This window comes from Leuresthes tenuis, unplaced genomic scaffold, assembly GCF_036924035.1.
Source record: "Leuresthes tenuis unplaced genomic scaffold, fLeuTen1.0.hap1 SCAF_1, whole genome shotgun sequence".
Lineage (NCBI taxonomy): Eukaryota > Metazoa > Chordata > Actinopteri > Atheriniformes > Atherinopsidae > Leuresthes > Leuresthes tenuis.
In genome coordinates this window covers 6,739,345-6,766,570 of record NW_027325355.1, presented here as the reverse complement: position 1 = coordinate 6,766,570, position 27,226 = coordinate 6,739,345, and the positions used below count along the sequence as shown (strand labels likewise).

Below are 27,226 nucleotides of genomic sequence, written 5' to 3'. Positions count from 1 at the left end.
ACGGCATGAGAAAAGAGAGATTTAAACATCTGTAATATCACACTGTGTCAGTTTGTTCACAGGACTCACAACCTGTAACACTGATGCTGCTTTCAGGGAACTTCTTCCTGTTATTGTTTCTTTTTTTGTGAACTTTAACTTTATCAATAAGTGGCAGACCAAACAGCACAGTCACCTCTCCATCTGTGGTCTCCAAACACGACTGAAACTGAGGAGTCTGCTGGAAACTCCACTTTACTCTGACCCGCTCCACCCAAACTCGTACCTGTGACGATCCTTAAACAATACGTGGAACAGAACAATGAGAGTTAAACAGTTCTCAGCCCCACCACAAAACCTTTTCATTCATTTGGATGACATGATCCTTTCTTCATCATATTCTCATTAATGATCAGAGCTGAGTCAGATTTCTTTGAAAAGTCCATCGCTGACAGCAGCAGAAAGTGACTAAATATACTGAACATAATTACAATGTTTTCAGTATTTTTAGCTTGTGCTACTTTCTATTTGTGCTCCACCACATTCAGAGACTCTGTTGTACCTTTTAGTCCACTACATTCATCTGATAACTTCAGCACATTCAGACTAATACTAAAAAACATCAGAAAGAACAGAATCAGATCATAGAATATGATGTAAGATCACACACATCACCTTTAATCATTCCATAACACGTTATTCCAAAGTGTGCCATTCTGCCTCATTTATTCTATCTTTTATATTAAAGTATGTTTTCATATGAATGTTTTTGTAGTTTGAGTAAAAATAAAAAGTAAATCTACAGTTTTTACCTGAAACAAAATCTCTGTGGTTCTGATTCTGTGACTTTTGTCCAAGAATTCTTCTTCCACTTCTTGCCTTACTCCCATTTTCACAGAAACACAATTCATGATCAGGATGAATCCACAATTTATTATTTCCAGAAAAACATCCAGAATCAGAACATTTAGTTTCTGGGTTACCAAGTAGATCATTACTGAGAGTTTTCAAAGCAGCAGCAACATTTGATCTCTGAAACAGATCAAAGTAAGTTTAACTGCAGAATTATTTTCACATTTACAAAGTGATGAGATGTGAAAAGAATCTGTGATAAAGGAAGGTCTGCTGATTTCTCTGTTTGGCTCCATGAAGTGGAAGAGAAACAACAACATACAAACACATCAACACAAGGATTCAACTAACATTCAGAGCTCAGAGAAGTTTAGATTTTCATGTGGAGAAATCTTTCTGTGAATAAAACTCAGCATTAGCAGCGATATCCTCCATGGCTGCACAAACAGGAAAAAGCAGCAAATAAACAACAGAACAGCAGCGCAGAGACATCACAGCAATGAACTCTCAGCAACAAACTGACTGAATACCTTTATTTCACTTCACACAGCTCAGCTGTGGCTCCAGTCCATCCAATCCTAACTCCAGCAGAGAGCGGCTGAGTGAATGTGGTCTGGACTCTGTGGAGGAGAGTCATGGCTTCAGAGACGCTGTAGAAGGACAGAATACCTGCTCTGTGATCCAGGTACACTCCTACTCTGGAGGACTGAGGACCTGAGATGGAGGCTTTCATCTTGTTGGACCAAAATTCAAAACTGTTTTGGGAACATTTTAATGCCCAAGATTTGTCATTACATCCAAATCCACATTCATTCCCTGTTCTGCTGATGTTCTTGTATGCGACTGCTACATCAGCTCCTCCCCCTCTCCTCTCCACCTCCCAGTAACAGCGTCCAGTCAGACTCTCTCTGCTCAGGACCTGACACCATTCCGTGAATCTGTCTGGATGAGCAGAATAAGACTGAGGTTGTCTCATTACTGTCACTTTTCTGTTCCCCTCTGACACTAACAGATATGTGTTTGCTGTGTTTGGATCCAGTGTGATGTCACATGAATATTTTAAGAAGGCAGCTCTGCTCTTTGGCTCTGGTTCTGGTTCTGGCAGTAAAACATCCACTTCAGTGACTGTCAGTGAGCTGTTTGTCCATTTCTCTCTCAGAATGTCCTGTAGTTTCTCTCTGAGCTCTGACGCAGCTGCTGTCACATCCTCAAAGTACCTCAGAGGACGGGTATTGATGCTGGATGAGTGTGTGGACTCACTGAGTGCTGACAGTGAGGGGTAGTTGTGTAGAAACTGGTTGTGATCCTCTGTGTGTGAGAGCTGCTTCAGCTCAGCATCTTTCCTCTTCAGCTCAGTGATCTCCTGCTCCAGCTTCTCCTGAAGCTCTTTGACTCGACTCACTTCAGTTTGCTGCTGGGATCTGAGCTGCTGCTTCACATCAGAGCTTCTTTTGTGGATGAGACGGATCAGCTCGGTGAAGATGTTCTCACTGTCCTCCACTGTTTTATCAGCAGACTGATTGATGGCCTCCACCTCCTGTTGAAGCAGCTTCACATCTTTCTCTCTGTCCTGGATTCTCTGCTGGATTTGTTGTCGACTCCCCTCCAGCTCTCTCTGCCTCTCAGTCCTTTCTGCTGCAGCTGACACTGTGTCGTGGCCTTTATGATCATCCACAGGGCAGAGATAACAGATAGACTTCTGATCAGTACGGCAGAACATCTTCATCACCTCATCATGACGACAGCAGATGTTCTCCTGGAGGCTCTTGGAGGGCTCCACCAGCTTGTGTTTCTTGAATGGAGTCACATCATAATGAGGCTGAAGGTGTTTCTCACAGTAAGAGACCAGACAGAATAAACAGGACTTGATGGCTTTCAGTCTTCTTCCAGAGCAGAAATCACAGGCCACAGCTTCAGGTCCAGCATGGCAGAGATCAGCAGGAGCAGCTTGGAGTCCAGTCTTCTTCAGCTGCTCCACTAAATCAGCTAACATGGTGCTTTTCTCCAGGACAGGCCTCGGTGTGAAAGTTTTCCTGCAATGAGGGCATCTGTGAATTCCCTTCTTATTCTTTCGATTCCAGTAGCCTTTAATACAGTTCATGCAGTAGCTGTGTCCACAGGGAATAGTCACCGAATCCTTCAGTAGATCCAGACAGATCGAACAAGAGAAGGTTTCCAGGTCCAGTTTAACCCTTTTCTGAGCCATTTCCTCCATTTGGCAGAGCAGTGTGTGACTCTCAGAGCAGAAACACCGTCTGTGCTGTGATACAAAACTAATTCCACCTCCTTTAGTTGCAGCTGATCAGCTGATCTTCACTTAAGAGCTCCTCTACTCTCACACAATGGTTTCACACATCCTCCCACCTTTAGATCAGTTTGGGGAGGGCACAAGGGAACAGTGCTGGTTTCACCTCAATCCAGGCAGGATTGTTCAAGGGGTTGTTGAATTCTTATTTGTTCTCTGTTGAAGGGAAAGATAAATTCATCAACCTTCCACTTAAAGCTCAACATGAAGAAAATTGGTTTCTCTGAATCTATCAGATCAGCATTTTCCGCTCTGCAGCAGCTTGAAATTCATAAATCATGATCTTCTGCTGAAATTCTCTCCTGAATCTTCAGACTGATGCATTCAAGTGCGTGACATGAAACATGAGCTCTCATACGGCTGTTGGACTTCAGAAGAGGTAAAAACCTGCAGAGTTGAGCTGCCTGAAAACTAAAGCTGACCCCTAACCTGCAAACTTTCTGTACTCCTGGCTGGCTGGACCAGAGTCCAGAGAAGAGTCAAATATTAGCTCTTAACTCACATGTAGATATTACCGATTAAAGGTTTCTTAAGACTGCGTCAGAGATGTTTGATTATAATCTATCTATCGAGCTCAGTATACTGACTGGTGTCTCCAGGCTGAGCCTGATAGAAACCCTCTTTGTCTCTTTGTCTCTGTGTAGAAAAGAAGCTGCATCTTAAGATGGAGTTCCTGTGGTGTTTTGTCCACTCTTGTCCACACTGAAAACACAAACAGCATAAAACAGCAGAATGACTTCTTTTTCAGCCTTTTTCAGTTGGCAGGAAACAACAAAATGCTTCACAGCAAACATCTGTTCAGAAGTGAGCAAACCCAGCTGAGCAGATTAGTGTGATCAGAGATTTCTGTGTTGCTCAGATAACACTTCATGTACTTTATGTTTCTGCGTCACGTCGACAGTATTGGGTGTGACGCCGTCATTGAGCATTCAAAGTTCTGCATTGAGGGACCGTGTTTCTCTGCAATTCACCATGCTGCTAGGGGTGTGTGGCTGTGTTTGTGTGGTTTCAGGGGTTATAGCCGAATCCTTGCTTTTTCTTCCGGTCACAGTTAACAACAGTAAACTATGGCAATAGAGGTGGAGCGGCTGTATTTGGAGTTGGAGCTCATCAATACTGAATAACAAATGCTTATATCGCAAATGTTGAAGCGCAGGCGACAGAAAAGACGTTTGCGGAGGTGGTCTGTACGACCACTAAACTGGTCAAGGCTGGGAACGAGTGAATTTACAACACTGGTTCACCCACTGAGGGACCTGAACAAGTGCACTTTTGATACTTTCGAATATCAACGGGCCGATTTGACGAGCTTCTTCGCCGTGTACGAAGATCCCCTCCCCTCTGCAAAAATTGTGTATTCCTCTCAAGGTGCTAACTGTCTCCATTGTATTGTGATTAGCCACTCCACCCCCCACTGAGGTTGCTGCCTGTAATGACAAAGGCCAAACTGCTGTTTGAATGAACTCTGATCAGTTGAGTTATGTCTGTTGTACACAGACTGTACAAAGACAGACCCTTTTTCATATTTATATTTTATTTAGCCAACTAACAGATGTTCAATTTCACCTTATTTTGTGAGATGATTTCTATTTGTCATAACACTTGTTTTAATAATGGTCTGTTATTTTAGGAAGGGACATACTAAATCATTCATGAACGGTAATTTGGTTGTAGGTAAACCTCAATTTCAATGACAATTTACTCTGCCAAGCTCACAATGTGAGAGGACAGAGGACTGGAATTAGTGCCCCAAAAACACAATTTCAGCTTGGAAAAACTACAAACAGACGATATAACTTCAGGAAGAATAAATGTTTATTTCACACTAAGAAAAGTAGGCTCACTACATATGAAGGCTATACAAAGCACAGAAATGTAGCATACAGTTGTCCTATCTAGCAGTTTCCACATTCCCATGGTGAGTCTTTCCTACATTTGCCACAGGTGTATCTGCGGCAGCGTACACAAAGTTCGGTGCTTCTGTTATTATTGCAGACTATGTGCACCTGGCACTGTGTCTTTTTCTTCTGAGAAACTCTCATCTCGCGAAGCTGCTGTTTGTGTTCTTCCCCTTGTGCCTTTTCCTGCAAAAGCCTGTTTTGAAGTTCCTCTGCAAGCTCCAGCATGAACAGTTGGCGACTTTCTTTGGATCCCGTACATGCTGTGTACAAGACCTGTGCATTTGTGACAGCCATGTCAAGCAGATTGTAAAACACAGCCATGGGCCATCTCTGTGTTCCTGCACGCACCGAGTGGTTGCGTGATTTCTGGCCCATGATATCAACGCCTTTGAAATGGTTGTAATCAACAAAAGTGCTTGTTTTTTGTTTTTGGGTGTCCACAATTTCCACTTTCTGATGCATGGTGCTCAAAAGACAAACAGATTTTTTTGTTGCAAACACCGTCAGCAAAGCACTTCCAGATGTTAACACCTGTGTGGAGTACAACTGGCGCCCCAAGGTTTCCTTTGCAGTTGCTGGTAACTCCCAACGATTTTTGTTGATGGTGCCAAGCAGAGTTGTTTTTCGTTGAAGAAGCCTGTTAGCCAAAGACAGAGAGGTAAAGAAATTGTCCATAGTTACAGTCCTTCCCTGGTCCATAAATGGTTCCATCAATTTCAAAACAACATTCTCTGACAGCCTCTCTCCCGTCGGACGAGTGGGATCTTTCCCTAAGTAAGGGATGGCATTACACATGTATTTTGTGTCCAGATCTATTACAATCCAAAACTTGAATCCAAACTTATCAGGCTTTGATGCAGTGTACTGCAGAAAGGGACAACGAACCTTTGAAGGAAATAACTGCTCATCCACGGTAACATGCTGCCCTGGACCGTAGGACGACACACATTTCTGAACAAACCGCTGCCAGATGTCTGAAATTGCTGCAAATTTGTCCGTTTGTATGCGCTCCTTTCGGGTGTCCTTGTTGTCGAAGCGAAGGTACCGCTTTATTTCAAGAAAGCAGTTACGGGGCATTATGGCTTTGACATCTGGGTTTCTGAATCTACTGGACCACATGAGTCGCATGGCACCAATGTAGCCCTTGGCAGCCCTGTGAAAAAGGATTGCGAGGAACGCCATCAGCTTGAAGACACTCATCTGCCAGCTGGGATTTGTTCTACGGCCCTCCTGGATTGTGCAGTCTCTGATGGTCAACAACATGCTGATATCCAACAAACACAGGAAGCTTTGAAGGCGACTCGTGATTTTGTTTGTTGAAAACTCTGTTGGCCCTCCAGATCCATCAAATGCCATCTGTGAAGTTTCATGAGCAGAAAAGTCTTCAACTTTGCGGTGGAACCACATAGTGCCATCTTTCGCCTTTTCTGTGGATCCAGGTGTTATGCCCACATCTGCAACTTTTTGTGTTTTATTACAAGGGGGATTTACATGCCACGTGTCTTCCTCCTCATCTGACATGGCCTCTGTGTCTGGACTGTCCTGCTCAATCACATAATTGATCACCCGTCTCCTGGTGCGTCTTTGGAGGGGAGGATTTATTGGTGCAAGAGAAGTCGCATCCTCATCACTTGACGAATCTGTGACAACGTTTTCATTCTGAAATGCAAAGTCCACATCTCCACCATTAGATTCACAGTCCGACGTGCTCTGTAGAACTGCTAAAGCCTGCTGAGCACTGATCCCTCTTGGTTGCCTTGGTTGTGACATCGTGAAGTCTGGGTCTGTGTGCCAGGCATTCCCTATTTATGATTGTTTCTCGCCCACAACATTCACACCTTTTACGACACTCCCTTCCTCTCCCTTCCTTCATCGAATCTAAATTGTATGAAGCCCATTGAGTCTTACAAAAGGGCACATCAACTATAATCAAACCCACATAGTCAACTTGAAAGAGGCTATTTCTCAGATAACACAATTTGTCTTATGCCTTTGTCAAATGCCAGCACAGATTTTGTTACAAATGTTATTGTGGAAAAATAGCAAATGTGCCTTTTATGGCCAGTGATTCTTACAGAGGAGCACATCAGAGTTGCTGGCCTGCAGAATTTCCTTTGTGTGGGGGTGGGGTGCTGGCAGGGACACAGCTCAAAAATTAGGCTTCTTTACACAACAATGGGAGGCAGATAGTGGTATGTTAGACTTTTTTTGGGGGGATTCATACTTTGGGTACACTTTTGTAAACTTAAGAATGTTCAAGTTTAGTCTGAAGAAGTATTGAGTCAGTATACTTTCTAGTTCACTACAAGTACATGGTCCATAGTATACTTGCTATACTTATACTAATAACATACTTAATTAAATAAACTTCAGCTATACTACATTTTGCAAAGGGATGTCTTTAAGGTACATAAATGTAATGCAATTGAGCACACATATTATTTACTGTAAACTTTTAAACTCCAGTACTATATGATTAGTATTCTGCTAAATTAAAAGTAAGCATGAGCGAATGACTTGACATTATTCCATACTTGGATCAAGATAAACTAACTATTAGTACTTTGTGGCAGAAAGAAGTAGAATGTATGCTAAGATACAAGTATATGCTTTAGTATTAAAATAGAAGTGTAAGTCTTAGTATTAATGTAATGACCATGTTAATACCTTCATTTTCCTATAGTTGCAAGTATCATTTACTCATAAAATGCACTTAGTAAGGAAAAGTGTGAAATTAAACAAAAGAATGGAAGAGGAAACAAGGAAACCACAACTGCTCTTGAAAGTGATGAAAAAGAGGTAAGCTGAATGTTATGCAACAGTTGTTCTAAGTGCCTGATTGTTTCAGCTCTCATATGAATAGGCTATTTCATTCCTCATTCATGTGGTCGGTAGTTCCAGACGACCAACAGGATGGTCTATGTGTCAGTGATACAACTGAGACAATGACTGTTATAATATCTACTGCATGAATGTTAAAAACAACAGCTTCTAAGCCTTGAACGCCCCACGTGTGGATTTAGCATTTGAACAGCTCATTCAGAAGAAAGCTGAAATATCTTCCAAAAGCAAGTTGTCAATTACTTTCTATTCAAGCACCCAAGATTGCAATGACTGAGGACGGAATACACCGTAACCGGGTACAATGAGTGTTCACACAAAGACAGTAAAGTATCTCATCTCATCTCATGAAAAACAACAGCACACCGTCAGGATGCCGGCTTCATGTAACTTGTCTTTCTGTGAAAAGCAAAAAATATTGGAACTCATGAAGTAGATAGTTGCTGATGCATCACTGCAGTTTTATCCATGGATGTATATATGGAGCCACATGTGAAGAAATGTACACTTAAGTTGTTTGCAAAGGGTATTTAATTAAAAGTTTGATCTACTTTAAAATTACGATTATCATTGTCAGACATCACTTTAGGATCCATTCAGTCGTGTTATGTTTGTGGTTTTACAATCTTTTTAAAAATGTAGAGATGGATGTGGATGTGACACTGATGTTTTCCAGTCAGGGAAAGTGGAATAATGTTTAATGTCCTGTATTTGTGTCACTTACAGGATAGTGATGAGTCAGTCTACGGGGATGACAAAGTATTTATTAGTGGTCACATGTAAAGTATATTGCAGCGCTGGACTCGGAGTGACAGAGCTCTCGCAGGAAATCCATCAGGCCGAGCCCCGATATCAAGAAGCATTCCATATTTATATTCAGCTTTATCTCACAGAGGTTGTACTGTCCTCCTCGTGTTCTTTGGATGTGATAAATAATGTGTTTTAGGCGTGTATCTAATGTACCAGACCTATCTACTCCAATAGAGATGTTTTGTCTGACCCAGTTGTTTCGTCTTGCTAAGGTCTTGGACTATCTAAGGTCATCGATTGTGCAGTATGAGCAGAGTGTAAAAGTACCAGCTAGGAACATGTTATTTAGTCAAATACAGAATATGAATACATAATGTCTAAGAACAAAGGAAATTATAACAATACCCAATACTAGGATTTGCTATAGATGTGTACATAGAGGGTATCCTAGGATATGTTACAGATTAGATCTTCCCGTATATCCCCGGAAACATTTTGGATATGTGGCAGATGTGTAAACTTGTATACTGTTGGATCTCTCTGGATATTAGATGTTTAAGAGCAGAGTTAAGTAACAGGCAGTCACATGTTTTACCCTTAACTCTCTCGAGGCAAAAGCAATACAATACACTACTTTCAACTGCTGTGTGGTTCCTATCAATTAAATACCACTGAAGGTAATCATTGATAACTGAATGCTTTTCCTCCATTGACCCAACAAGTTTAAAACACCCTGCAGTCTGCAGCATGGTGCTGCTGTGTACGATCAGGTCCTGCAGGCTCTCCAATGACAAAGCATTCTCAATCTAAAAATGGGATCTGTTACTCATTTCAAGTAGAAAAAGGAATTATAAATAGAAATGGTATCAGAAAGCTGTCATGACAGAAAGTTTGAAGTGGACCAAATTGCTGGCTTTCCCAACCTTTCGCATTTTCAGAGGGGTTTTATTATTTTGAAAGTGGGATTGCCTCTCCTTCTTTTTTAAACTCCCAAAGTTGTGTAATGACTCCACTGCACATCTTACAAAAGCAATACAATACACTACTTTCAACTGCTGTGTGGTTCCTATCAATTAAATACCACTGAAGGTAATCATTGATAACTGAATGCTTTTCCTCCATTGACCCAACAAGTTTAAAACACCCTGCAGTCTGCAGCATGGTGCTGCTGTGTACGATCAGGTCCTGCAGGCTCTCCAATGACAAAGCATTCTCAATCTAAAAATGGGATCTGTTACTCATTTCAAGTAGAAAAAGGAATTATAAATAGAAATGGTATCAGAAAGCTGTCATGACAGAAAGTTTGAAGTGGACCAAATTGCTGGCTTTCCCAACCTTTCGCATTTTCAGAGGGGTTTTATTATTTTGAAAGTGGGATTGCCTCTCCTTCTTTTTTAAACTCCCAAAGTTGTGTAATGACTCCACTGCACATCTTACTATGCCTCCTGAATCAAAGTATAATCAGATTTCGTCAGTCAGTGGATCAATGATGTTATAACTGGCTTTATTCTTAGACATTATGTATTCATATTCTGTATTTTTCTATATAAGCCATGTTCCCATTTTGTACTTTTCCACTCTGCTCATACTACGTAATGTATGTCCTTGAAAAGGCCAAGACTTTAAGAGTGCATAACGGAACTAAATAACTGGGTCAGATAAAGCTTCTCTATCGTGTCAGATAGGTCTGGTACATTAGATAAATGCCTAGAAATACACTCACACACACACGTTGTTTATATCATCCAAAGAACATGACAAAGATGGTGGTTGGCCTGCTCATGTCACCAATAACTGGCCAATTTTACTTGGTCGCGTGTAAATCAAACCTCTGTGAGATAAATGTGAAGAAGATAAATATGAAATATTTCTGGATATCGCGGCTCAGGATTTCCTGCGAGTGCTCTGTCACTCTGAGTCCAGCGCTGCTATACTTTACCTGTGATCACTAACAATTTAAGATTTCTCCAGCTTGTTCTTGGGCTTCTAATGAAAGAATCAGGCTAACACTGTGAATGACCACACACACAAATCGTGGCACCTAATTTAGGTCACTCTGTTATATCACTTTCCAGCAGTGCTCTGCTCACAATGACATCATCAGTCTGAATTCTTCTGGATAACAAACACACAAATATTATTCTCTCACATTAGTCTGCAGACTGTCAGCAGATCTTCCTGCAGTCTCCAGATTCATCTGATCTTCTTCTTTCACTGCTGATGTTCAAGGTGCTGACCGTGGATCTGTATGGCAAGCCATTTTAATGTTTAACAGGCAGACTGAATATGTGCTAAGGGAGACTGAGAGTCCATTTTATTTCTTGTTTTATTGAGGATATTTAAACGTTCTTAAAAATTACAATGGTGTAAAACACAGAAATAAAAGTTTATTTTAATTTAAACTGTGTGCATTATTATGATATACAGTATATGTTGACAATAATATAGTTTAATCTGCAATAATTTGTGGGACAATATATCGTCAAGCAAAACTTGTTATCGTCCCAGGCATATCCAACACTACATTTATTTTTAGGACAAACGTCACTTTTGCCATTCATGTGTATGGGGTTTGTCATTACAGATATCTACAATTCAGTTGCAGATATCCGCTATGTGAACTACGGATATCTGTAAGTGAATTAGGACAAGTCATAATTCCAGTTACAGATATCTTCCATTTTCTACAAAGAGAGCTCATATACACAGTTCTGTGGAATGTTTCTGTACAGTCATCGTGGACATTCATGTCATTTCCATTTAGTCATTTAGCAGATGCTTTGATCCAAAGTGACTCACAGGTGAGGAAACAACATCCCAGTGCAGTCAGGCATACCTCTCATTTCCCTGTATTTGTGTCCATCCTCCAGACTCCTGTGGATCCTTTTTACCTCACGCTAAAAAAGCCAATATCACAGACTGAGAAAAGTTAGATCATGAGAGAGAAAAAAACTCTTGAAACTTTCTGTGAACAAAGCAAGGAGGTCAATAAATAAGTCTACACCTCATTACAGTGGTTAATATTTCTGTCTGAATAAGTTTCTGTTTGCATCTGTGTGGTTGTGGACATATTTGATCTAAGGGAACTTCAGATTGAAACCTCGCCAGTGAAGAACTGAATGTAGCACAACGTGTTGGTGTAAAAGACCACTCTGATGCTTAAAGTCCATACTCCCACCAACTAGTTTAAAGCTGAATAATCCTTTCAGATGAGAGATGAAACGTCTTCAACAACCAAGAAGAAGTTGCCCTTATTCAGGCTCTTACCCACAAAGTGTCACCGTGAGGAGCCCCCTTTCCAATCAGTAAACCTTCTTCTAAAAAAGTAGCCCTGAACAGCTGCCTCCAGCTCCTCTGAGGGACACACCTGCTGAACTGGTCATTGACATTAAAACAAAAAGACAGACCAAAACTCCTGCTTTGGAGATGAACCCTCTGTGTAATGCTTCTGTTATAATTGGCTTTGTTCTTAGACATTATAAATTCATATTCTGTATTTTCCAAAAAATACCTATATTCCTAGCTGGTACTTTTCCACTCTGCTCATACTGCACAATCGATGACCTTAAATGGTCCAAGACCTTAGAATGACATAAACAACTGGGTCAGACAAAACATCTCTATTAGGGCAGATAGGTCTGGTACATTAGATCCACGCCTAAAACAGCACTCACACACACATTGTTTATCACATCCAAAGAACACAACAAGGACAGCGGCTGGCCTGATCATGCCACTAAAAACTGGCCAATTATACTCTGACAAGTGTGAAAACAACTTCTATGAGATAAAGCTGAATATAGATATGACATGTTTCCGGATATCGGGGCTCGGCCTGACGGATTTCCTGCGGGAGCTCTGGCACTCCGAGTCCAGCGCTGCAATATACTTTATTTGTGACCACTAATAAATACTTTTTTAATAAACGATTTCTCCAGCTTGTTCTTGAGCTTCCAATGAAAAAACCGGGATAACAAAGTACATCTGTGAACACGTTCACCAAAGATTCAGCTGCTCTTTTCTCCACTGTGGAAACCTCTCGACCAAACTCAGTAGTTATTGTGATGAGAGATTTCAACTCGTGTAACCTCTCCCAGGAACTGACGAGTTCCAAACAGCTGGTGACATGCGCCATGCAGGACAGCAACACACTGGACCACTTCTACTCCATCATAAAACCCTCATACCGCTCCATCCCCCACGCTGCCCTTGGACACTCTGACCACTGCATCATACAGATGGTCCCCACATACAGGCAGCAACTGAGAAGGGCCAAACCATCCAGGACTACAGTAAGGAGGTGGACTCCAGAGGCAAGGGACATGCTTCAGGACTGCATGGAGTCTACTGACTGGGAGTCACTGAGGGGCCCTGAGGATGACAACGGCAGCTTTTCTGACACTGTATGTTCCTGCATCAGCTTCTGTGAGCAGGTCTGCCTCCCAACCAAAACCATCACAAGGCACAATAACCAAAAGCCCTGGTTCTCCAAGCAGCTCAGAGAGCTCAGGCGCCGGAAAGAGCAAGCGTACAGAGAGGGTGACATGGACACATTCAGACTGGCCAGACAGGGCCTCAAGAAGACCATAACAAATGCTAAAGAGGACTATAGAGCCAGACTGGAGAGTGATTCAGGCACCAACGACCCTGCAGTTGTGTGGAGTCCCCTCAGAACCATCACAAACGTCCCCTCCCCCGGACTAGCTGACGATCTCAAGACCTTCTACACCAGGTTTGAGAGACCCCCTGCTGCTCCATTGTCTCCACCCCCCACCCCCACCTCCCACCTTTCTTGTAGGCACTGAGAGCTCACCGCCCCACTCGTTACTCCCCTTAACACCCATCCCTCATCTCCTACTCGCCCCTCTTATCACATGTCTGTAAGTAAATATTATTGAATATATCCTCTTACCTATCCTTCTCTCCTCACTCTCCTCAAACTCAAAACTATCTCTCACTTAACTCCCCAAACTATCTCCAAACTAGTTATTATTATTAATGCTTTCCAAACTCTAGTATCCAAACTATCCAAACTCAAAACCTGAACTGACTGTAACTCTCCATAAAAAAACACACATTTTAAATGGAGACTGGGCGTTTATATACCTGTCAATACTTTAGACAAAATCTGAACCGCTTCCTGAAGCAGTCACGTCGTACGGCCGCATAGCGAAGCATAGACATATACAGTAGCGAGCCTTCTGACGTCATCATTTTCGGCTCCTCCCCTAAATGCAGCAAACCGTTCCCTCCGTTACTCCAGACAAGCCTCAGTCAGCACATCTCTGAACATCACAACAGGAAGCTGCGTACAGGTAAGTCCAGAAAAGAATACATGTAGCGGTCAAACATTTGCAGAAATGCCTTCAAATTGCTTTGTGTCATTGGTTTGATTCCTGCAGCTGGACACGGGCAGTCAGAACATGCACCAGAGAGTGAAAAAGTTTAAATAACCTGGCTGCTATTCACAGTTAGCATGTCCTGCTAATGCTAATGCTAATGCTCTGCAGTACCAGACACACAGCCTCAGCTATGAATTTCCCTAAGCCGGCCAGATGGACAAATAACATGGAGCTTTAACCTTTTAGCTGTGTGTGAAACATACTTCTGGGCCCTTTTCTGACCGTTTTAACAGTTTTTTTAATAAACGTCTTTCTGTAGTTTTGCTGAAATCTTTTGTCATTTAAAAAGTTTGATGATCATTGTAAAATTTAGAATAGTTCTTTCCAGGCTTATCTGGGTATCGTTTGGCTTTTTGATAAAACTGGAGCACAAACATGAAGAGGAAGTCATAGCATTATTATAAAAACTTGTCGGTGATCCAGGAAAGTATCACACGAGCAGAAGAAATACACAGTTATCCTCAGTATCAGTGTCCGATTTCTCAGATTTACACTCTGAGAAAGACACCATTAAAAGACAGTCAGACTGTCCTCTTCAGAAGTGTCTCATGAAAACTTCATTATTCAGTTTTCTTTATATATCCAATATTTTCTTTTATCCACGAATCAACAAGGATTGATGGCATTATAAAAAGGTTGTACATATATTTACTCATAAAGCCCACATCTGGAGTTAAAATGGAGCTAAAATGATCTTTATTAGGAGGATCTGTGCAACTTTTAGGAGCTGATACTCTGATCTGACCACAACACAAGATCACTTTTTACTCTTCAACTGGACATATAAGTTTACCAGTTAAGATAATTTTGTAATTAAAATAAAGGAGATTGTAGGTTATTTGGGTTGAAAAACATTTCAGAGTTTTAAGGGTCTGTGAGTTTCCTTCATCTCAAACTTTAGGTTTCACTAAAGCAGCTTTCAGGAATGAATCACTGGACGAGCACTTCTGATACCAGAAAAACACTCACATATTTAAATGACAGCCTCAGAATGGTCCACTTCATGTTGTTCTTCAGTGTCTCAGATCAGTCAGACAGCTCCTGCTGACGTGCTGTTAGCCACATAGAACTAGATCATTCCCCCACTGAACCATCACATCTTCTCAGTTTCAAGCCTCAGTCCAGACTGAAGCTCCCTGAGTGCTGAACCGTGGGCTTCAGAGTTTAACCTGTGACAAATCTCAGATTACTCTGTTACTATTCTGGATCCATGACAGCTTCTGGAAATGAGAACAAATTTAGAAACAGAGAAAATCTGAACTTCAGTCTTTGGGATGATATTGGGACCCTTTCCTCAAACAGTATCATTGTTTTAATGTAGTAAAAAGATTTAAGTTGATCATGTTACACTGACTCAGCTGAGATTCATGGGATATTTCACACAGTGGGTGTCGTTCTACAGAGTATATTATACATATATTATATTATATTATACATTTATTATACATTTATTTCAGAATTTGATCAAAAAGCTCAAAATATTCTGGACTGTGACCTTAGTGAGTCTTTAAAGAACCATTTTAAAGTTCTCAGGGATTTAAATAAAAACCACATTAATAAGTTTAATTAAATGTGACTAGATGGTTAAAAACTGTTCACAAAGGTTTTCAAGAGAAGAAGAAAAGTGGGTGTGGTTTGACATGCTGCACGCCACAGCTGGATCTTATTGTATGTACTGACAGTTGCAGACAGAGTCCATCAGTCGGAGGACCAGGACCAGAATGGAGCAGCAGAACCAGGATCCAAACACCTCCACTAAGAACAGAGCCGGCTCATCCTCTGGTTCCACCGGGCTTCAGGTCAGTGTGGATGACATCAAAGACACGAGGACAAGTGTCGAGGCTCCGTGTATCGTCCGCTTGTTCTGCTTTTACTTCAAATGTGGAAAAAGTGTCAGCAAAGTATTTCCTGGTTTCATCTACCCTCTCTGATACAGATGTGCTTAGACTGAAAATATGCTGCAGGCTGAATGATCTGCTGGAAGAAACTCAGTGGCTAGATTGTTGTGGTGGGACATTTTCTGGCTCTCAGTCTTCAGATTTGAGAGGTTCAGGAGCTAATCTTATTTGTGTTTAAAGTCTCTGGATTACATGAATTAAACCTGGTGGTGGTAATACTTCTGGGTCTTTAATGGTTAGATGACAGGTTTGTAGCTCTCATCTACCTCAGGGTAAAGAGTTGTTTTAGAGAGAAACGAAGGTTGTGTTAAAACTGTTTCCCTGATAGCTGTTGAGCTCAATGGCTGCAGACCTCTGGGTTGTAAGCTGGAACAAAGGGATAGTGTAATGAATGTCATGTATTACCACCACTGTTACTTTTATTCATTTAAACCAGTGATCGTCAACCTTTTTCAGTCCAACCTCTACATGGTGTTTAACTGAACAACTTGGACAAGACTGTGCTTCATTCTATCATTTAGAAATATTGTAGCACAAGTTCCTTTTCAGAATTTCATCATGAAAAAAAAATAATTAGTGAAAGAGCAAAAAGCAAGAGTTTACTGCTTAAAAACCTGAACGTGTGTAGAACACATCAGAGCACAGTGTTGACAGCTGAGGGCACTTATAAACACACTCTCAGCACGTTTGATCTGAGATATTTAGACCTGTGGCTCGGTCTATACACGTCCAGTTAGAATATGTTGGTTAGCTTAGAGAAATCTTTTCTGTGAACTTCAAAAGGATCTAATCCTTCTTCCTCTCTGTCATTGCAGAAACATATAGCCCAAGAGGGCTCCAGATGTCACTTCTGTAAACACTGTGGGAAAGTTTTCAAAAGATCATCACATCTGAGGTATCATCAGAGGCTTCACACTGGAAAGAAACCATATAGCTGTGGTCAGTGTGGGGCAGCTTTCACTACATCTTCCGATTTTAAGATACACCAACGTATTCACACAGGAGAGAAACCATACAGCTGTGGTCAGTGTGGAGCAGCTTTCACTCAATTATCTAACCTAAAGACTCACCAACGTATTCACACAGGAGAGAAACCTTACATCTGTAGTCAGTGTGGAGCAGCATTCACAACATCTTCCTATCTTAAGACTCACCAACGTATTCACACAGGAGAGAAACCTTACATCCGTAGTCAGTGTGGAGCAGCATTCACAACATCTTCCTATCTTAAGATACACCAACGTATTCACACAGGAGAGAAACCATACAGTTGTAGTCAGTGTGGAGCAGCTTTCACTCAATTATCTGGTCTAAAGACACACCAACGTATTCACACGGGAGAGAAACCATACAGCTGTAGTCAGTGTGGAGCAGCATTCACAACATCTTCCTATCTTAAGACTCACCAACGTATTCACACAGGAGAGAAACCTTACATCCGTAGTCAGTGTGGAGCAGCATTCACAACATCTTCCTATCTTAAGATACACCAACGTATTCACACAGGAGAGAAACCATACAGTTGTAGTCAGTGTGGAGCAGCTTTCACTCAATTATCTGGTCTAAAGACACACCAACGTATTCACACGGGAGAGAAACCATACAGCTGTAGTCAGTGTGGAGCAGCATTCACAACATCTTCCTATCTTAAGATACACCAACGTATTCACACAGGAGAGAAACCTTATAGCTTTGGTCAGTGTGGAGCAGCTTTCCCTCAATTATCTGTTCTAAAAACACACCAACGTATTCACACAGGAGAGAAACCATACAGCTGTGGTCAGTGTGGAGCAGCTTTCACTCAATTATCTGGTCTAAAGACACATCAACGTATTCACACAGGAGAGAAACCTTACAGCTGTGGTCAGTGTAGAGCAGGTTTTGCTCAATTATCTAGTCTAAAGACACACCAACGTACTCACACTGCGGATAAATTATTGGTTTAAATCAACAATATATTTTACGGCAGATAAGAAAACATTCTCCTGGGAGCAGCAACAGGAACTACCAATCAGAAGAATTTCCCTTGTTCAGATTAAAAATCTTCTTTGTGGATAACCGCCTTCTCTTGTCAGGACTTTTGTTCTGAATGTTCTGTGGGTAGCACATGTTTGAAGAATCATTAAAAATGCTTTATAATTTGTTGGTAAAGTTGGGAACTATGGACAGATCTCCCACCGTTCAAGATAAATATGGCATCAGTTGTGAGTTGATAGACGGAACAATATCAGTGCCTTGAGATGACATTGTTTTAATTTGGCGCTATATGAATAAAACTGAATTGAATTGAAAATGCAATCTTTTTTAAAGTAGATACACTTTTTATTGTATTATACTGAAAATATATGTTTTGTTTAAAGTTAAAATTCACAAAGTAGCTTTGCACCAGCTGTGGGTATGTTTGTAAACATACAACATCTTTAGAAGCAATATATCATTTCAGTTTGATGTAAAGTCTAGCTTTACACTTGTTTGTATTTCATTGTTCTGCATTTTATTAAAGGTTAGATGTCAACATTTCTCATGCGTTTCATCTTCTTGCTACAGAGATATTTTTAAAAAATGTGTGTTTGGTTCTAATCTTTGTGCTAATCTTTCCCAAAGACTTAGAAATTTTTAACGCAGTCTGAAAAAGGTTTGGAGTTGTTCCCTGTACTTTCCAGACAGCTGTTTGATTGTCATGACTAAAGCTGAAAGTTAAGGCTGTTCCAACACTAAAAGGGCACGAGGCTCAACTTCAACCTGTGAAACTATGTCAAATGTCTGTTGTGTTGGTGTCAAGAAAATTCTCTCAAAATGAGGCTCAGAGTCGCTGGAAACAATACCAAACATTTATTCTCACAGCAAGGAGTCTGCATGACATATCAAGAAGCTGACACAGATTTGTCTGAGTTAAAAAAAACAAACAATGATGCTATCGCTATTTAGTTTCCACTTTGTTTATTCTGTACATTTCTGTATATAACAGTGCTGAGCCTGAGTGAGATGGAGATTTCAATTTCCCAGAGGCAACCTCCCAAAGGGATTAATGAAGTCATCCATCCATCCATCCATCCATCCATCCATCCATCCATCCTATGAGATCACTGGCCACACAAGGTTATGTGACATTCAGTCAAACAAGGATTAGACAAAAGTTGAAGTAAGATAGATAAGAGGACTCTCAGCACACAGTGTCTCTTGACCCTGCAGCATCTCACACGTGGTACTTCCTTTTTGTCATAATATAACTTCATGATTTTTTTTAACATATCTCTCCTGTTTATAATAGAAAAGAGGGTGTAAATTCACAGTAGAGTCATATATACACATGCATTTTTTTGTATATCTTCTACGTCATTGTCATTGTTAAACAGTTTGTTATGTTGACCTCTGTTTGTTCTTGGCTCTCAGTCTCCGTGTTGCTGATCCTGGATCTGCTGAGATGTCCCAGGTCATTGTTGGCTTTGATCCTCATACATTTATTTTTGTCCTGAGAAAGAAGAAGTTCCAAAAAGAGAAACAGGGACTGCTTTTGAATTTGACATAGCCTATATCATGTCAGCGTTCATTTGGGTCTGCCGTTTTTCATTTAGTTTCAGACTTGTTATTGGATTCAAATGTTGATTGAGTTTCTGTGACAGATAGGCTCCAGTCCCCCTGAAACCATGTAAAGCAAATGGAAGGATGGATAGTTTGTGGCACCTTTATTCATTCATTCCACTTCGGTATTGAAATCTTTTTGTTCCATTCAATGTAAAGTTATCCTGAAGATAGCAGGCAGGATTTGAACCAGCTCTTGCACCACTGGCAAGTTATGGTCTCTGTGAGGGGGTGAGCTGGTTCGTAGTGCAATTATTGATGAATGTAATTGGCAGATTGTCTATGATCAATATTATGTGTAATTGTACCTTATTTATTGATTGTTTAACAGAAAATGGGTATTTTGAGTCTCGCACTATAACAAATATGACAGCACCTCAATGAATTCTCTATAATGAATTAGTTTTCTAAAGAGTTTCATAAAAACTGTCTGTCCTTCCAGAAACTTACATTCCACAGCTTTGAATAAGGTATTTGATATGATACCTTTTTAATCCACCTGGGAATATGACAGTATCATAATTATGATTGTATGAGCACAGTGGTCGATCCTGTAACGCCTATTGTTCAATCTGTACATGCTCCCATTAGGCCAGCTAATACGCAGCTATAATATGTCCTACCACAACTATGCAGATGACACTCAGACCTACGTGTCACTGACGGCAGAAGAACACGGGCCTGTAGATACATTGTGTCACTGCATGGAACAGATCAGTGTGTGGATGCAAAACAATTTTCTCCAGACAAAACCGCATCATTGTCTGTGGCCCACAGAAACAAAGAGAAAGTGTTATCGGTCACCTTGAGACTCTAACAGCCACATTAAATCAATAACATCAGCAGCTTTTTACCATCTAAAAAACATGGCCAGAATCAAAGGAATAGTGTCTAAACCAGACTTAGAAAGACTAATCCATGCATTTGTCTCCAGCAGGCTGGACTACTGTAACGGCCTGCTCACTGGGCCCTAAACAGGCTGTAAGACAGCTGCAGTACATCCAGAACGCTGCTGCTCGAGTCCTGACTGGAACCAGGAAATACAACCATATTAGTCCGGTGCTCAGGTCTCTGCTCTGGCTTCCTGTCGCTCAGAGAATAGACTTTAAAACAGTTCTGCTCGTGTACAAGTCTCTTCATGGTCTAGTGCCAAAGTACATCTCTGACATGTTAGAGCCATATGAACCAACTTGAACTCTGAGAACCTCAGGGAGGGGTTTCCTGCTGGTGCCCAGAGTCAGGACTAAACACGGTGAGGCTGCGTTTTAGTTTTATGCTCCTAAAATCTGGAACAGTCTTCCAGAAGATGTGAGACAGGTCTCAACACTGACAATGTTTAAATCCAGGCTGAAAACAGTTCTATTTAGCTGTGTATATGACTCTCTTCACTTTTCATTCAATTGATTAATGATTATTTTTTGTTTTATGGAATTATTTTATTTGCCTTCTTGTGATTTTATGTAGCTGTAAAGCACTTTAAATTGCCTTGTGTACAAATTGTGCTCTACAAATAAACTTGCCTTGCCACATGAAACGCAATCGATGTCATTTATTCACTTGCTACTGTACTGTTTGCTACCAACAATCAATAAAGTATAATTAATTTGATTTAAAGCATATTTGTGAGAGTGATCTTTTTTTTCAATGCCATTTATGCTTTTTACAGAACAATTGATATATTTAAGGATGGTTGAAGGCTGGTTAAAAGTAGTTAAATATTTCTGAAGCCCATTCTGATCTGTTTACATGTGCAAAATGATGTAATATTGTTTTACATGCGCTTAGTTGGAAAAAGTTGGAGAGCAAACTCCAACAAAACAACACGAGGGAGGTGTGGAGTGGTCTGAGAACCATCGGTGGCCATGAAAAAAAGAGTGGCCTGGGAATGGAAGGAGGCCACTGAGTTAAACTTGTTCTTTAACCCCTCTAACTCCTGATCCCTTACCATCTACCTCAACCTTATCTTACCTTAGTCTGTGTTCCAAATCTTCAACAATCACAAAAACATTGAATGATATTACAGAACTCATGCTTCATGCTTATAGCAGCAGTTTTATTGAACAAAGTGCATGAAATTGGGAACTTTAAAATAAACTACAGTGTAATACAAAGTGTCATTAAACCTGGCTAAGAATGAAAATTCAAACGTTTTATTATACTAAGCTGCTGACATCAAAGCACGACAATTTAAAACTTGATTTAAATCTGTGTATAAAATTTAAAAACAATTTCAATCAGCTGAAGTGAACCACAGCACAGCAGTAAGTCAAATAGGATATTTTACACAGCAACATGAAAAAATCATGTTTATAAAAATATAAAACTATTTACAATTGCTATGCACATATCATTTCTATATGTACAGTGAGTTATTACAGAATATTTACAGATTGTTAAGGCATATTTACATCTAAGTCCTCCAACTTGTCGACAGCAGAGGTGAAGTCTTCATAGCATAAACTCTGTTGTTCAGACCTTTTGATGAGGACATCATCTTTACGGGGCAGAATGTCTTTTTCTTGTATCTTCTGTGTCCCTGTGTTAGTCGGTTGGTTGTTTTTAACTTCTTTAACAGATAAACTGTCGAAGTCGTTGGCAAAAACAATGTCCAAATTTCGCTCGCGCCGTCTCTTCGCTTTCTCTGATATGTGATTGGCTGCCTGCCTGGTGAGTCCGGCGAAGCTTTTGGTAGTCTACGGTCAAAGGTCAGTGGGCCACCTGATTGGTCGGTTTTCTACGGTCGCTTTGCACGACCCCAAATGTGGGAATCTCAGCTGCATAATTTGTGGTAGTGGGGGACTGCGTTCGCGCTATCCCCTGATAAACTTGTTTAAAGAAAAATATCAATTCTGATAGCTTAATGTAGTAACAGTTACATGGAGCAGTTTTTCACATCAGTTTAGATTGGTTCAATCTTGATTCTTTACTTGTTTTTTTTCTGAATTCAACTTGTTTTTACTTTTAATGGCATCAGATCACAACAAATATTAATTGTTGGGGAGACTGGAGCAGGGTAAAGCTCCAGTGGAAACAGCATCCTGGGAAGAGATGAATTCACTGCAGAGATCAGTAAGTCCTCAGGGAACACAGAAGCTCCACTCTGCTTTGGGATTTTAGCTTTTAACTGCAGAACTGTTCATATACAAGCTGAACCAGAGGAAAGTGGAGTTGAAAGATGAGACTATTGTGCGAATTAGTTCTTCACGTGTGTTTTTAAAATGTGTTCAACTGTCGACAGCCGGCTTTATGACTTTATGTTTATGCATTTAGCTTTTATCCAAAGCAACTTACAAATGAGGCTATAACGATGCAGCTAACAATAAGCTACATAGAAGGAACACCATTAGCCAGGCTCTGTCAGAGGTGACAGTGTAGAAATGGAGTGCAGGCATAGAGGGAAGCACAGGTTAAGTGGCAGATTAAATTTATACACCTGAACAGGGACTTGAACCCTGGATCCTCAAATTAGACGTCTGATGCTCTGCCGACTGAGCTGAAGCAGGGGAGCAATAGTCTGTATTTGAGGCAGAAGAAGAGGGAAAAGGGGGAAGGAGAAAAATTAAGGAAAATAAGACATTTTAAGAAAATGAGTGGAAAAAAATGGAAGGAACTTGTAGTTATTTGTGTTTCTGCTGTCCATTTCAAGTGAAAGCACACAGTCTGGTGTATTAATTTGAGAATGTGCTGTAGAATAGAGCAGGAGGCTCTCGATCCATGGGTCGCCGGTTCGATTGCACATGAGACAAACTTTTATCAAATGTAACTAAATGTACTTTTATAGTAATTTTTACATTTCTGAATTGAGTACTGCAACAATGTAGTCGTCTTCTATGAATGAGTTGAAAGAACTGAAGACACTCACTGAAATGTAACAAATTTATTACTAATTTCACACACACACAAACACTCAGAAACACGTGTGAAATTAAACCTGAAGCAATAAAAACAGGAATAAATTAAATTCAAAATAGAAAAAAAAACATATATAACATGAATAAAGTAAAAGCAATAAATGAACAAATATAGAAAATAATTAAATTTAGGAAACATAGCAACAAGAGTACAATAATAATAATAAAATAGAATGAATAAAGAAATGATAAATACCAAAATAAAATACATACAATAAATAAACAAAAAATGGAAAATGTTTAAAGTTATTAATTTCTTTCTTTATTAAGTCATTTAGAACTAGAAACAATATAAAATAGAATAAAAAGATAACTAAAACAAAACAAAATAAATACAATAAATTAACAAAAGAAACTAATTAGAACAGTAAATTAAGACATTTTTTTCTTTTAAAACTATTTACATGCATATTGACATGTAAAGAATGATCTGAAACACTTTCTTTCCTCCCTCTTTCTCCTCATCTCCTGCATCCATTCTTCCAGAGACATTCTGTTATTTTTGGGACAGTATATATTCCCATAATACTGCCCATGACCATTTTCTTTTATGCGCGGCAGGTGGCACTGACGGCATTAGTTTTTTTCCACTGTGCGGGTGCACTTACGCTCTCCGGGTTGGCGGAGGTGAGGGCAGGGGACCAGACGGTACAATCTGTTTGTTTCCAGTTGGGATGACAAACACAACTGGCACAATGAAGGGGCTTAAAAGTACAGGAGCTGGAGGTGGTGGCTGACTGAACACCTGCCTCTGAGCTGCTGACTTCTGCTTATCCACTGCCTGTCCAGCTGTACTCTGGGGAGTCAGGCAGGTTGACCCCTTGCAGCAGAATGCTACTGTCCTGCCTCTTCAGCCTCTTATTGCGCCACTGAGTCAGTGCTGTTTGATTGCACTACTCTGCAGTTGTTTGATCAAGTGTTTCTCAGGATTTTAGGAGACTGTGGTGGGAGAGTCTCTGACCCTCGGGGGTTTTAATGTGTGTGTACGTTTTTAAGCCTGATGTATCACACATAAGTGCATTTTGAGACCATGGATATAAATTGCTGTATATGAACATACGTTGATAAATAAGAACTTACAAAGGCATATCAGAAGTATTTTAAATTTAATTCAGAATAAAACAATACCAAAAACTAACTCAGTTGCTGAAGTTTATTAGGGAGGTCTGATTTCACCTAAAAATGAAGATAACTGCAATTAATCAAAAGGAATGAAAGCAGGAGGTGCCTTTGGAACACACATTTTGTACCCTAGTCTGGTTATGTATCCAGTTCCCTGTAAATGGATTAAATATTAGGCACACCACTCAGAAACTCTGGTCATGCCATTTTGCCTCGATTCATTGTGGAGAAGTCTCTCTCACAGTTTACCCTGGAAACTGGGATGACCAGAGCAACTGCTGCCAAGTGGCTCAGCAGGGGGTACCCCATTCATCCCACTCACTTGCCAGGAGAGTCACAACTTCAGATTGGTTCTTGTCCTAGAAAAAAATATTTTAGAGAGATGTTGATTATTTATATTGCACAAGTTTTGCCTTGATCTTGAATTGAATAATTAAGTTATTTAAAGTTGGAGTTACATCAAAAAAGTGTTTATTTAAATCAGGAGGGGAGAATATACATTAAAAAGCCGGTGCACCCGGTGGAAAGCGACCAATGCCGCTGGCCGTGGAGAAGCCATTCCACAGCGTGGGTGGAGCCCGTAGAAATATACCGTTTTTTCACGACCATACGGCGCACCGTACTAAAAGGCGCAGTCTCAGTGGTGTGCCGTTACTGTGTTTTTAACACACATAAGGCGCACCTAATTATAGGGCGTGAGTTTTATATACAATCCACACAAGCATACAAGTTTTTGTATTTTGTATTTAAAAATAGATCGGGAGCAAAACTGAGTTTGTTTGTGCTTTATTTAAAACACGGTTGAACAAGCAAGTGTGCGTCATAACTCAAACCCATCGAAGTCTTCATCTTCTGTTTCTGCATTGAACAGCTGTGCTAAATCTCCATCAAACATGCCAGGTTCACTGTCTTCACTGTAAAAGCCGTGTGGCTCCTCGGAAATGATGCCGGCTTTTGCGAAAGCTTGAACAACAGTGCTAGCAGACACGTTAGCCCAAGCATCTACAATCCACTCACAAGCTGTGGCGTAACTTGCCCGGCGTTGCCTTCCACCCTTAGTGAAACTATGGTCTCCATCAGTCATCCATTGCTCCCACGCCGCTCGCAGTCTGACTTTGAACGGCCGATTCACACCGATGTCCAGCGGTTGGAGTTCCTTTGTCAGGCCTCCCGGAATGATAGCAAGCTCAGAGTTCGTTTGCTTAACTTGTGTTTTCACATCGGCTGTGAGATGGGCACCGCATAGAGTCACAGATCAACAGCGATGGCGATGCGTGGAAAAAACCACCTGGTCTTCTTACATACACCTCCCGCAGCCACTCTTTCATCATTTCCTCATCCATCCAGCCCTTTTCATTTGCCTTACTGATAACTCCAGCTGGAAACTTCTCTTTAGGCAAAGTCTTTCTCTTAAAAATCACCATAGGCGGCAGTTTCTGTCCATTAGCATGGCAGCCTAGCACAACAGTAAAAGAAGACTTCTCGTACCCCGTTGTGCGTATCGCTACCGCGCTGGTCCCCGTCTTCTCCACAGTGTGACTCACCGTGATGTCGAAAGTCCATATCCATCATCCATATTAGTGATGTGGCTGGGCTGGATGTGTTTATCGGTGATATGTTTAAAGCAGTAGGAGCGGAAGCTGGCCAGCTTTTCATTATAATCCGCTGGAAGTTTCTGCGCTACTGTAGTCCTGGTCCGGATGGAAAAATGGCACCGTTTCATGAAACGAAAGCACCAAGACGGACCTCCTTGGAAATGTTCGATTTTCATTTCTTCTGCTAGCGTTGCCGCTTTAAGTCGAATGGTGACCGTCGAAACGCTTCTCCCACTCGTTCTTTGCTCGATGATCCACTGCTCGAGTCTTTCCTCCAACTTGGGCCACCTCTCCTTATTTCCACGGAAACTCAGCTGCGTCTTCTTCACCTGTCGGAGCTCGTTTTCCAGCTTCCTCCACTTGCGAACCATCGATCCGTTGATATTAAATTCTCTCGCGTCTGCTCGATTCCATGTTCCTCCGTGTAGTTGATGGCCTTCAGTTTAAACACACACCCCTGTACTTTTATATAGCGGTACAATCAACGCTCCCACTTCACCCTTTAACGTTCTCATGGTGTTCTCTACTATGTCCGCCTTACAACAACACTCCTGCGCAGGAGTGAGACACTGTCTGACAGGGCGCACTGCACTATAAGGCGCGCTGCACATTTTGAAGAAAATCTAAAACTTTTATGTGCGCCTTATGTCGTGAAAATACGGTACAGTCCCTGTGTTTTAATTCCCAGCTCGGAAACTCTCGAAAACTGCTGAGTTGGTGACACACAAGCCACGGTAACCTCATGTCATAAGTTAGGAAATCAGTCAGTGGGTCTGGATCAAAAGGAGCTGACAGCACTGGGTAGAGGGATGAGATAAATGGGGAGAAATAGGCAGGAAATCAGCACCATGGAGGGCAGAAAGTTCGACTTGGTTTGATGAGATCAACAACATAGCCCACTGCTCCATTATCAACTTGATGGCTTACTCTCTGCATGGGACTATTGCCCAAAAAAGAAGTTGCACTTACCTCAGAGTCAGACCCCCGCTCCGCAGTCCCGCTCCAGTGTCGTTGGAATCTGGGTCGCGCCAAATGCGTCAAGAAAAAAGTGACGTCTATGAGCGGGACGGGTGCAGTAATTAGCGCGC

At 41.0% G+C, this 27,226-nt stretch overlaps 2 protein-coding genes across 2 annotated transcripts in view; both read right to left on the bottom strand.

The window, feature by feature from the left end:
* Positions 1–27,226, bottom strand: part of LOC140292446 (NACHT, LRR and PYD domains-containing protein 3-like) — a 405,682-nt gene that overhangs the window by 173,795 nt on the left and 204,661 nt on the right. The window lies entirely within an intron of this gene.
* On the bottom strand, positions 1,264–3,037 carry LOC140292874 (tripartite motif-containing protein 16-like). Its single transcript, XM_072379496.1, has one exon. It carries the CDS (start codon positions 3,035–3,037, stop codon positions 1,364–1,366), a length of 1,674 nt encoding a protein of 557 aa, XP_072235597.1. The 3' UTR covers positions 1,264–1,363.

Coding starts and splice junctions, on each gene's coding strand:
- LOC140292874 (XM_072379496.1), bottom strand. CDS start 3,037: ATGGCTCAGAAAAGGGTTAAACTGGACCTGGAAACCTTCTCTTGTTCG.